The following is a 14,103-nucleotide window of genomic DNA, read 5'->3' on the forward strand; positions in this document are numbered from 1 at the left end:
ATATATATATATAATTTTAGACATTTATTTAAACAAGACTCACGTTCTCTCATCCCTTTTAGATCCCAGCTATCGTTCTTTCCACTCTGGCTACGGGCAGGATGGTCTGGGTATGGATGGCATGCTGGAGCATGAGATGGGAGGCCACCATCCTGGGGCAGAGTACCCCGTAGAAGGATTGCCCGACTTGGGCCACGCTCAGGACCTGATGGATGGCTTGCCCCCTACAGACTCCAATCAGCTGGCCTGGTTCGACACGGACCTCTAAACATTCACAGTCTACAAGTATTGAAGGTAAGATGAGCTTCAAAAACTTGAACAAAAGTGTTCACTGTATTCTGCTTAAGTTTGAGTTAAATGAACATTGATGATCTTCTGTCTCTCCACAGCTGTATGTTGAATGAATCTGCATTGTGATTTGAAGAGTCGAGGAAGGTTTGCCAGAGGGTGGGCTAGTGTTTCAGAAAGTGCCTGACGCACAACACACTTGTCGCAGACGAAAGGGAGATATCTAACGGGGAAATGGTGGATGTCAGTCTCCCTTTAATGCTACGACCCTTTTTTTTTATTTAAATTTTTTTTTTTTTGCCCTGGATGGAAAAATGCAGGTACAGAGGGATTGTGACGCGGATGCTGACGAGTGCACATGAAAAGGATCTTTTAAGATGGAACTATTTTAACTTTTTTTTTCTTAATAAATATACACAGAACACACTATGTAAACAAACTTTTATTTTGGATGTGTATTTATTTCTCTCTATCTCTATCTCTATCTCTATCTCTATCTCTATCTCTATCTCTATCTCTATCTCTATCTCTATCTCTATCTCTATATCTCTATCAACACACTTGTCGCAGACGAAAGGGAGATATCTAACGGGGAAATGGTGGATGTCAGTCTCCCTTTAATGCTACGACCCTTTTTTTTTATTTAAATTTTTTTTTTTTTGCCCTGGATGGAAAAATGCAGGTACAGAGGGATTGTGACGCGGATGCTGACGGGTGCACATGAAAAGGATCTTTTAAGATGGAACTATTTTAACTTTTTTTTTTCTTTATTTTTTTCCCCTTTTCATTAAATCAGTCTTTTCATGGTACTGACCCTAGCTTGGTTTTTAAATCTGATCTTTTTTTTTTGTTTGTTTCTGCCATTTTAATTTGTATTACATATTTTCTTTTCTCTTTTTATGTCTTCTATAGTGTTAAGTTGTGGTGGACTTGCCTCATTGGTTTCTGGATCTTTATCACGTGCTAGTGTACAACACTAATCTCAGTTCCTATGTAATCTGACTGAAAGTGTAACAATGTGTAGCTTTTTATATGATCGGTTAAAATGGTGGTTGCTGGGAGTACAATAAAATTATATGCATTCTTACAAAATGCTTAAAGTTGAGTAAGGAGAAGCAGTTTTCAATGTCACTATTGTTCCAAAAAGGGTGTGGATGCAGCAGGGGTGGGTGGGGGGTAGATGGGGTTTATGAGGTATACACAGAGACCGAAATCTTTTCTATGCTATCTGGAGGTAGTCTCTATTGAAGCAACGTCATTGTTTGTTAGCCTGTGCAGCTTCTTTTGGGAACATGGATAATGACATGGCTAATCAATAAAAGACTTTTATTCCATTGTGTTTGTGATACCTAAATATAAAAGGCAACTATTATGACTCAAACTTTTTTATTTTTTTTTTGTTGTTTGCCGCTTTTCACCCTTTCCCTGTTAATACCTTAAGGCGTAGTTCACCTGAAAACAAAAATGTGCTGCTGTAAATGAGTTTTTCTTCATCAGAACAGATTTGGAGAAAATTTGCATTACATAATTTGCTCCCCAATGGATCCTTGGCAGTGAATGTGTGCCGTCAGAATGAGAATCCAAACAACTGATAAAAACAGTAATCCATGTTGGCACTGATGGCCTCGTGGCGACAAGTACAGCGCAACTGTGTTCGCGACCCGAGTTCGATTCCCATCTCGAGGTCCTAGGCTTGTCCCGCTCCCCTCTCTCTACCCAATACTTTCCTGTCATCTCTCCACTGGCCTTGTCTAAATGAATATAAAGAATAAAAAGCCCCAAAAATTTAACTTAAAAAAAAAACAGTAATCCACGCAACTCCATTAATTAACATCCGGTGAAGAGGAATGTTGTGTTTGTAGTAACAAATCAAACACTAAGGTGGTTTTTAACTTCAAGCCGTTGCTTTTGGCTAAAATATGAGTCCTCTATCCATAATATTGCTGTCAGTAGTGGAAAAATAAAATACATTTTAAAAACCTGATATAATTTGTACGTTTTTCTCACCATGAAAATAGCCACAGAAGCTGGCATGGTGTTAAACACAAACAACCTCTTGTATAAAAACACATCTTGTCTGAAGCAGGAGAGAAATATGCACTGTTTAAGTGAAAACGGTTCTAAAGAAACATGTCTGTGCATTTTGATGTGAGAGAACAAGGCATGGACTTTTTACCTGGAAGAAATGTTATTATAGATTGAACTTGTATTTTGGACTCCCATTCTGACGGCACCCATTCACCCCAGAGGGCCTATTGGTGAACAAGTGATACTAAGTTACTCCAAATCTGTTCCAATAAAGAAACAAACTCATTTACATCTTGGATGGCCAGAGGCTGAAGGTGAGTAAATTTTTTATCTTTAAAGTACTATCTATGAAGTACAATCCATATTGACTATGTGCAGTTATAAGACGCCTATGAACGTAAATGTGTTTAACTGGGTCAGAGTTTGCCTTCTCTGCTCCCTGCCGTTCAGTTCCACTTCTCTGGAGGCCACTTATGTCTGTGTGAAATCACAGTTGAAGATTAATTATCGTTGAATCAGCCTTGGAGGGGTGGAGATGATTTCCGTTCTCTTATCTGAATGTGTGTGGGGATGAGGGTAGGCAATGAAATCTGCACTTGTGCACACATATGGGTTTGTTAGCTACCCCCTTTTTCTAAATCAGATCCATATGAGCCTTGGATCTGAGAGTGTGTTTATCTTAATGGATGTCTTGAGCTTGGCTGATTCAAGTCAGTTGGATTTAATTAATTTAGACAGGCAGCAGTCCTGATACGATGCATTAATCTCATGTTTGATGTGCTTTTTAGTTGATTTGTTGAAGCTGCATGACTGTTGCCCCTTATAGAGTTACCTTTTTATAGATTACATGTTTACTGGCGGGTGTACATCATTTTATCTTTAAGGCTCTTAGCATATTTTCTGTTTGCTCGATATCCATACAAACATAGATTGTTTTTCCATTAAATGAGCTGTAATGCATCAGCATTTTAACTTGCACTCGGGAAGTTTTATGAACGTCTCCATTTTCTGCCTCCACCTCTTTCTTCTGTTGGGAGAGGAATTTCACTGAGGCCTTGCCAAACGGCGGCTGTAGTTTGAAGTGTTGCCAGAGCGCTTTGTGCTGAGCAGCCCTCACCGCCTCCACAAAAAACACTCTTCCCCCTCTTCAGATAGAAAAAGAGAGGGGGGTGGATTTGCCCAGTTTGGACAGGGGGCAGGACAACATGTCTATACAATGGACTTATATGAGCCTCGGAAAGTACAGGACCCAATGACTATGAAGGTGTTTCTTCAACATCAGTCACACAGGGGTAATTTTTTATTTAAATAATTTTTTTTTCATATGATTAAATGAAACTTTTTTTTTTTTTTACATGACGATATTATCAGCTTTTCTCAGTTGTGGTGTCATTTCCACTGCATCCAACATTTTTTGCCCCTAATAAAGTTTTATTGTTTTAGTGTACTTGTGGGTACAAGTACACAAACAGTGTCAAGAGTGTTAATAAATTTAGATCAAATATGAGACATGATTTGTGAAGGAAATTAATAAACACTACCGTTCAAATGTTTGGGGTCAGTAAGCATGTTTTTGAAAGGAGTCACTTATGTCCACCAAGGCTGCATTTATTTGATCAAAAATACAGTAAAAATTTTAATTTTATCATAAAATGTTACAATTTAAAATAGCTGTTTTATATTTTAATACATTTATTTGAAATAAAAATATTTTGTAACATTATAAATGTCTGACTAAAAGTATTCATTTCTTTCAAATAAACTACAGACCACAAACTTTTAAACGGTAGTGTAAACATCACTCGAGAGCCAAATATTTTTTATATTGTGTCATGTCTAATAAAACTTTTTATTCAGAGCACAAGAATGCTACCTAACAAGACAAAGTGCAACATTTTTATTCCAGAAAAAAAAGATAAATGACAGAATTCCCTTGTGATTCATGTATGTCCACTATTGGACAATTAATGTTAAGTGGAAAAAATAAACGTGTTTTAATAGACACAGGGCAAAACCCATATAGGCTAGACGCTCACAGAAATGAATAAAAAGTTACGCAACTCTAACACTTTCTTAGAAGTCACATCGTCAGATCCCAAAAAGAGAAGGTAAGACAGAATACGGGAGATTTCGGCTGCCCTGAAGAGAGAGACAGACAGCCAAGAACTCTCTGACCTTCCCTCCCACATACTCCCTTACCTCGAGGCGACACACCTGTGTGAACGTCTATGTGTTTGAGAGAGACAGCTCGCGAGATCAAAGCTCACAGACGGATCATGATCTAGTGTCTGTCAGTCCCTGCGATGTGAAGACGGCAAGTGTCAAGCTAGACAATAGTTTACTGCAGTTCATGTTTCTTTCTCTGGAGCCATATGAGGTGTGGGAGGAGATAAATTCGAGATTATTAGAGTGCCTTTAAAACAACACAAAGGTGAACTGTAACTCGAATGTTTTTCTTTATTAGCAATGTTTGCAAAGGTCAGCAGGAAAGGTCCTGAAACTTTCGTGTGTGTCATATGCGATTTATCAGATATCATAAGAACAGGCCAACTGTTTGAGCTATTTTTAAAAATGGCTCCTTTCGCTTTTCGAAAAAATGAATCGGTGGGTGATGAGTCAGTCAAAAAGATTCACCACACAGCCTCGGCTCGATCATGACTCATGAGTTAGTGGTTTGAATTATTAGACTCGATCAGTGAATCGTTCACGATTACGAGTCCCTCACTGTCAAATATGATCCCCCACCCCAAATATATAACATAGTTAATTTTAATTTTGTTGAGATAATTTAGTTGTGGTTTGTTTTACTTGGGCGTTTCTGTATTTGGTTGGGTTGTGAGCGGTTGTGAGGATGTTTCTTTAGCCTATTTGTTTGTGCTGTGACTCTTGTTAGGATTTGCAGCATGTTCTTTATTTGGTTGTGTTGTCAGTATTTGCAGCACATGTGCTATCAAACTGATGAAGATGTTTTCTTAATTAGCTGGTTCTTTTTCTATTTGCTTGTGTTTTCTGAAGTTGCAGCGCGTTGAGCTCTCTCGGCCACCGTACAAAATACAATTTTCATTATATTATATTTATTATATTATAACATTAATAATATAAATGAATAATGTGACATCATTACATCACACATTTTTTAAAGATTTATTTTTGGTGTTTTCGCCTTTAATTTGATAGGACAGTGCAGAGACGACAGGAAGCGAAGTGGAAGAGAAAGAGTGGGACAGGATCCAGAAAGGTCCGCGAGCCTGGACTCGAACTCGGGACACCTGAAGCACAACGGCGTGTTGTGAATACATAAGGTAGTACAAATTTGTACTGTATAAGCTAAGCTGTTAGGCTAAATGGTATTTTTGTCATAGATATGTGTGTGTGTGTGTGTGTGTGTGTGTGTGTGTGTGTGTGTGTCTTTTATCAGAATTGTAATCAGGAATAATAGAGAGTATCCTACTCATTATTTTTTTTACATTAAACTTTAACTTTGGATTTGTCTATTTTTTGAGTTTACATTGAAAAAATTGCTGTCTTATAAGAGAATTCATGGACAGTTTTGCGACAGACAGGTAGGATTTAGTTCATGGCTCTCCTTATTCATTTCAGCAATATGCACAACCAGTGACTGACTGTTGCACAACACTGACAGAAATTCTCTGTCAAGTCTATAATGTGATTGGTTATCAAGGTACACATGATCCAAGTTGACCATTATTCTTTCTCCAATTGTCGAGCCAAGGAGGTTGGCATCTCCCAATAATAAGACCATCTTTACCTATTACTCACAATAGCAACTCTTACTGTGATGTGTAGGTTTGTAAGATTTTCATCTGATTAGATTCTGCAGTTTGTCAGATAAACGTCTTATTCATAAAATGGTTGACTCGTAATGTTTTGTCAGTTGTATAAAGGTTTAAAATCAACTAGAAAATAAAAGTGTCCAAAACCTATAGACTTTGATTAAAGGATATCAAGGGATCCTCATAATAGAGATTTGGAGTCATTTTTGACTTGTTCCAATAAACAACCACCTAGCAACCTCCCAGAACACCCTAGCAACCACACAGTAATACCCTGGAACCTGCCGGTTTTGCACCGTCAATATCACTCTCATTATCATCAGAAAATGTAATTTAATTCAGAGCTAGCTACCCTCATAAAGAAACTCTACTACACCAATTCAAACTACCATCAAAAAGTATTTTTCTAACAATCATCAATATACAGCCGGGCTGTCATGAGTGATTAGCTGACACAACAATCCTAGCACTGGCTGATTCACCTCATAATAGAGATTTGGAGTCATTTTTGACTTGTTCCAATAAACAACCACCTTATAGCAACCTCCCAGAACACCCTAGCAACCACACAGTAATACCCTGGAACCTGCCGGTTTTGCACCGTCAATATCACTCTCATTATCATCAGAAAATGTAATTTAATTCAGAGCTAGCTACTCTCATAAAGAAACTCTACTACACCAATTCAAACTACCATCAAAAAGTATTTTTCTAACAATCATCAATATACAGCCGGGCTGTCATGAGTGATTAGCTGACACAACAATCCTAGCACTGGCTGATTCACCATTCGTTTGCAGTTTAAGTATTTGCTTGCAATGTATAAAAGGTTGGAAAGCCCCATAAACACACACACACACACACACACACACGCACACATAGACATGCTTATTCAGCCTCTCTGACAAGAGCAAGGGGCCTGTTGCCTGGCAACCAGGGGGTTTATGGCAGGAGAGGCACTTACAGGCGCTCTGGCGCTCACGCACATCCGTGCACATGTGTGCAGGTGTCTGTTGGTTGAGCAGAGAGGCTGGGTGGGGACAGACGTACACTTGAAACGGGGAGATGAAAGCCTGCTTTTTACTCAGATAAAAGAGATGAACTAGAGATAAACCCAGAGACGCTGAGTTTTCTGCTAATGTACAAGCGCTTTAGTTAAGAGTGAGAGGAGAGAAGCTTCATTATCTGTGCAGAGAGAGCTTGAGAGATAGGATGAGGCAGTATGATGACGTTAATAATGATGTCAGCGCTCCAGTAGCAACCCACAGGAACGAAAAATCACACGAGATCTCTGTAATATCGCAGCTGTTTTTCTTAGACAACAATGAGCTTAAATGGAGAGTTGCAAACATAAGAAGACTTGATTTGAGTAAAAATGTACCTCTAGAGCTCCAAAAGAGATCTCAGCAATGTCTCAAACTGTTCACATTTGTCCCAAAACCAAAGTCTATCAAAGGTCAGAGATTTTGATTTAAACAAATATTTCTCAACAAATCAAAGACAAAATTATCTTGATTATTTTTTATGTTTATCTTTTATAGCTTTATATACTGTTATTTGTATAGCTTTATATACTGTTGTTGTGATGTCAGTTTGTTTAATTTTTGTTCATTTTATTATTCTGTTTTTAAGATCATTTTTTAAACAATTTTAAGATTCATTGTGAGACAAACATAATTTGAGGCATAATGGAGTATGAAAGTTAATCAATCTGAGCAATAACATTGTACTTTGGGAATCGGGTAAAGCACTAATATTATTATTATTACTACCACTACTGCTAATAATAATAATAATTTAATAATAATGATTTATTATTATTATTATTATCTTTACTACTACTACTACTGATAATTATAATTTAATAATAAAGATTTATTGTTATTATTAAAAATAATTTAAAAAATAATACCGAAAATGTATTATTATTAATAATAATAGTAATTAAATAATAATGATTTGTATTATTATTAGAAAAAATAAAAAGTAACGCACAAAGATGAATAATAATTCCCAAAGTATATTATTGCTCAAATTCATTCACTTTCATACTCCATAATGTCCCCAGGTTAATAATATAACAACAAAAACAACAACAACAATAATAATGCCCCATATTAATAGTATAATGAAAATAAAAAATTATGATGAGAAGAAGTAGAAGAAGAAACCTTGATCAAAAAATAATATCTGGAAACAAAATCAGAAAACTCAATTTCAGTTGATATTCTCTCTTTCTTTCTCCCAGTGTCTCTTAATCTCTTCGAGCCTTGGGCTGTAATTATCTGTTAAGTAGATTCTTTGTTGCACTGAAATGAAGGAAAAGAAAATGGGGGCAGGTTGCAGTTAGACAGCTGAAGGGGTCCTCAGAGAAGTGAGACTACAATATCATCTGCCTTTGCACAGTAGCACAAAGAGGATAAAGTTACAACTGGTTTGTTTCATCTTAGATTATGTATTTCACAGCTATCTCATTTATGAAGTCTTAATCATGCATGCAGATATGCAAATTCTTTATAATGTAATTGATATTCATATTTATATTCCCAATGCATCTTCACCTCCAGCACAATTTACAGGCCTTGAGCAGTGTGTGTGTTTGTGTGTGTGCATTGATTCTCTGAAACATACTGTATTCGTGACCTTCACAACCCTCACGCTAGGCTGGTGGCAGCAGGGGTGTCAATCATGCTTTGCTAGGAGAGATTCTCAGTCTTAGTGCCAGAGGCAGGTTTATCGCAAACCACACCCCCTCCAACCCATGACAGTGCACAGGGAAATCAGACACGGTGACCTGTGATCTCTTGACCCGACGACCTCCCAGACTCCCCTATCTGCTCTAATAAGCAGCTTGGTTATGTGTGTGTCTTTGTGAGAGAGCAAAGACAATGTGTGTTTCTCACAGCAGCGATCATTGTGATTGACAATCCCTCAGTCTCCAGTGAAATCTCTATTGCTAATGAAAGCTCAATTTACAAGCCTACACAAAGTAATCCGCATGAGTAACATACGTGAAACATTTCATGTCTGTCTTGAGCTTTGTGTTTGACACGTATAAATCAAGTCCTACTGCATATAAAGTGTTCTGAGTCATTTTACTACATATATATCCGTGTAGTTGCTATTGTGTTCTGGAAGATTTCTAGGGCATTACATACGGGCTCAATTTAATAGAACCTATCCCAAATCAGATTGCGAGTATTATATTGCTTCAATAATACAGCACTTTTTATACAAGGAGTTGATGGAGAAACTTAACTCTTACTTTGTTTATTTTTGTTCTGCCAATGAAAATAATTCTAAACGACTAATCAAACCTTTGATCTTTCAGAGCAACACCTAGTAGTGATGTTTCGATTTTGAATGAACCAGTGTTTTTGAACAAATCGGTTGATTGAATGATTCAATGACTCACTCATGAAGATACTTAATTCACTCCTCATTGAATCAGTGTTTTTGAACAAATCAGTTGATTGAATGATTCAGTGACTCACTCATAAATATACTTAATTCACTCCTCATTGAATCAGTGTTTTTGAACAAATTGGTTGATTGAATGATTCAGTGACTCACTCATAAAGATATTTGATTCACTCCTCATTGAATCAGTGTTTTTGAACAAATTGGTTGATTGAATGATTCAGTGACTCACTCATAAAGATATTTGATTCACGGCCCAGGGCTATGAAGTTTGGCAAATCTAAAATCCCAGAGGGCGGGAAGAGTAGACTAATGAATGACCCTTTTGTGGACCAGCTGCATTTATGTATACGTTGTACTTGAGAAGAGAGTCCATCATTTAATTGGGTAATGATTCAGTGACTCACTCATAAAGATATTTGATTCACTCCTCATTGAATCAGTATTTTTGAACAAATCGGTTGATTGAATGATAAAGTGACACACAGTGGGGAAGTTGTGGCCTAATGGTTAGAGAGTCGGACTCATACCCCAAAGGTTGTGGGTTTGAGTCTCGTACCGGCAGGGATTGTAGGTGGGGGAGTGAATGTACAGCACTCTCTCCCACCTTCAATACCATGACTGTTGTGGACCAGCTGCATTTATGTATACGTTGTACTTGAGAAGAGAGTCCATCATTTAATTGGGAACAGAACTGCTGTACTTCAGTGTCTGAAAGTGAGGCGATTAATTTGACTGACAGCTCCTCCGAATGAATTGGACAGGAGGCCTCGGCCCAGGGGATTGGAGACCTTTTTGATGGCTGGATGCAACCACACCCCTTTTTGATGACCAGACACTCCCTCCAGCTCCCAGAAGACTTTGCAGGGGGCCCAAGAAAAACACAGTCCACTGCCTCCTCTCCATTTTCTCCTCCTTTTCTTTCTGTCTGCCTTCTCCGTCTCTCCCAAGGGAAATATGGTTGGTTAGGCTCTCAATTGAGCAAGTTATTTTAAGCAAAAAGCCGAGATGCAGCCATTTACAGAGTGAAAGAGATGCAACTAACGCTGAAATGAACTGAGGGTTTAATAAATGTGTGATTTTTGAAAGCGTGCTCCCATATGAAAGAAATGTCTTTGATCCTGAGTGAAAACATATGCACCTTAATACGATTTGTGCACTAAGCAAGTCAAAGTCATGTTCATCATGAGGGAATAACGCAATTTGTAGTATGGGTCTGTGGCTCTTGTTGTTTGTGGCCTAAGAGAGTGTTTAGACTGTAATGGGTTTTTGTAAATGAATATGACACTAATGGACATAATTCTTAGCTGTGAACAAGGGTCTCTTTGAAGTAAACAGAGTCTGGTCTGCATCTCAGTGAGCATAAAGGCCCAGCAGTGATGTTGAGACTGAGCAAACACACACCCGCACTCACACACTCACAAACATTGATCTTTCAATACATATTTATGCTTGACCACAAGTGACACTGAATAGGCGGATAATGAGGGCCGCTGGGATCTCTGGTTCCCCCAAGAGACTTTAATCTCTCTCTCTCCCACACACTAGACAGTGGTAATAAAGTTTGCCACTGGACTCAATGTCGTTGACTTCTAGAGGCCATAAAGCACACACACACACACACACACACGTATTGCACCCCCGATGGATAAAAAAAAAAAAGTAAAAACCTCAAATTCGATAACCTCATCGAATACGGCCCAGGGCTATGAAGTTTGGCAAATCTAAAATCCCAGAGGGCGGGAAGAGTAGACTAATGAATGACCCTTTTGTGGACCAGCTGCATTTATGTATACGTTGTACTTGAGAAGAGAGTCCATCATTTAATTGGGAACAGAACTGCTGTACTTCAGTGTCTGAAAGTGAGGCGATTAATTTGACTGACAGCTCCTCCGAATGAATTGGACAGGAGGCCTCGGCCCAGGGGATTGGAGACCTTTTTGATGGCTGGATGCAACCACACCCCTTTTTGATGACCAGACACTCCCTCCAGCTCCCAGAAGACTTTGCAGGGGGCCCAAGAAAAACACAGTCCACTGCCTCCTCTCCATTTTCTCCTCCTTTTCTTTCTGTCTGCCTTCTCCGTCTCTCCCAAGGGAAATATGGTTGGTTAGGCTCTCAATTGAGCAAGTTATTTTAAGCAAAAAGCCGAGATGCAGCCATTTACAGAGTGAAAGAGATGCAACTAACGCTGAAATGAACTGAGGGTTTAATAAATGTGTGATTTTTGAAAGCGTGCTCCCATATGAAAGAAATGTCTTTGATCCTGAGTGAAAACATATGCACCTTAATACGATTTGTGCACTAAGCAAGTCAAAGTCATGTTCATCATGAGGGAATAACGCAATTTGTAGTATGGGTCTGTGGCTCTTGTTGTTTGTGGCCTAAGAGAGTGTTTAGACTGTAATGGGTTTTTGTAAATGAATATGACACTAATGGACATAATTCTTAGCTGTGAACAAGGGTCTCTTTGAAGTAAACAGAGTCTGGTCTGCGTCTCAGTGAGCATAAAGGCCCAGCAGTGATGTTGAGACTGAGCAAACACACACCCGCACCCACACACTCACAAACATTGATCTTTCAATACATATTTATGCTTGACCACAAGTGACACTGAATAGGCGGATAATGAGGGCCGCTGGGATCTCTGGTTCCCCCAAGAGACTTTAATCTCTCTCTCTCCCACACACTAGACAGTGGTAATAAAGTTTGCCTCTGGACTCAATGTCGTTGACTTCTAGAGGCCATAAAGCACACACACACACACACACACACACTACAAAAAGATTTTAAAAAAGACAGGACAGTTTATGAATATGTGTCTCTGAGTATCAGTGACCTTCAGTTTCTAAATACTTTTTTTGCCACAATACATCCATTATGGATTAAACATTATAAAATCGTCTTTATATAAGTAATCCAGTGGGTTGGTTACTTATTTATTTAATTATTTATTTACTTTTTTAACACATCATGAGTTGCATCTAAATAATGTATGAATTATTCATATATTTTGGTGACTTAAATATGTAAATACTTTTAGGGTACTGTAAATACATCCATTATGGATTACATATGATATAAACCTCATTTCAGGGGGTGATTTAGCACTTGGTCAGTAGAGACAGACGAAATTATTAAGGAAAGAGAGATGGGATTGGGGTATAACAGGCCTGACTTGAACCTGCGTTTCCACATTAGCACCATGGTTCAATGTATCGAAGCATGAGTATTAGCCATTACGGCAACTAATTTATTTAGCCTTTATTGCTAAATATAGTATAACTGTTGTATATATTGGCAGCTTTAATGAAAGATTTTATCATGAGGTTTTCTCTCACTCATTTGACCATGAATCCAGTTGAATCAAACCTCCAGTTACATCCTACTCTTCATAAAAACTGCATTATATAAGTATAAAATGATTTTGTATGTGCAGGAGTTTGTGTAAGTGTCTGTGACGTCCTTCTCCTCTGGATTTGTCAAAGTCAATGCTAAACAGGAATGACAGCAGCGATACAGTGATGAAGAGCAACCCCAGTCACACATTCATCCACAAACACACAATTCCCACACCAACTCCGACACAGATTAAATATGGATTAAATTTATTTGTATATAAACCTCATTTCAGGGGGTGATTTAGCACTTTGTCAGTAGAGACAGACGAAATTATTAAGGAAAGAGAGATGGGATTGGGGTATAACAGGCCTGATTTGAACCTGCGTTTCCACATTAGCACCATGGTTCAATGTATCGAAGCATGAGTATTAGCCATTACGGCAACTAATTTATTTTGCCTTTATTGCTAAATATAGTATAACTGTTGTATATATTGGCAGCTTTAATGAAAGATTTTATCATGAGGTTTTCTCTCACTCATTTGACCATGAATCCAGTTGAATCAAACCTCCAGTTACATCCTACTCTTCATAAAAACTGCATTATATAAGTATAAAATGATTTTGTATGTGCAGGAGTTTGTGTAAGTGTCTGTGACGTCCTTCTCCTCTGGATTTGTCAAAGTCAATGCTAAACAGGAATGACAGCAGCGATACAGTGATGAAGAGCAACCCCAGTCACACATTCATCCACAAACACACAATTCCCACACCAACTCCGACACAGATTAAATATGGATTAAATTTATTTGCATATGAATTGTGTTATCAAATATTTCTTCCAAGGATTAATGAGATGAAGGTTTGGTGCAGTAGCGTGCATATATATTTCATTTATTTGCCGCCTTGTAAAACAATCACTCTCTGCTCATTTATCAACAGAAGAGATCCGTCACTTTTTCTTCCTTGTTCTTTGTCAGTTGTCTGCTCAAGACATGTCCATCTTTAATACATGCTTATGCTTCTTTAACTTTACTCTTAGATTAAAATGTTTTGAGTTTGAAGCTAATAAAATCACTGAAGCTTGACATATGTTGATTAAATCGTTGAATATTATTATATCAGAAGTAACTGCAGATGGGGAAACAGTTTATAGCTACACTATATTCTTTTTGTGGCCCGGGGGCCTTTTACCCAATTTACCTTCTAGCTGACGTTTTATTTATATGTTT

The 14,103-nt window shown here is 38.0% G+C and overlaps 1 protein-coding gene across 1 annotated transcript in view; it reads left to right on the plus strand.

Annotated features, from left to right (window-relative positions):
* Nucleotides 1-605, plus strand: part of LOC107592060 (catenin beta-1-like) — a 5,456-nt gene extending 4,851 nt beyond the window's left edge. The window contains exons 15-16 of the mRNA XM_016281418.1: nucleotides 63-294; nucleotides 390-605. Of these exons, the coding sequence (XP_016136904.1) occupies nucleotides 63-268 (206 nt within the window). The 3' untranslated portion in view covers nucleotides 269-294; nucleotides 390-605. The remainder of the gene's footprint in view (nucleotides 1-62; nucleotides 295-389) is intronic.
* The last annotated feature ends 13,498 nt before the right edge of the window (nucleotides 606-14,103 follow it).

This window comes from Sinocyclocheilus grahami, unplaced genomic scaffold (genome assembly GCF_001515645.1).
Source record: "Sinocyclocheilus grahami isolate Dianchi unplaced genomic scaffold, SAMN03320097.WGS_v1.1 scaffold149.1, whole genome shotgun sequence".
Lineage (NCBI taxonomy): Eukaryota > Metazoa > Chordata > Actinopteri > Cypriniformes > Cyprinidae > Sinocyclocheilus > Sinocyclocheilus grahami.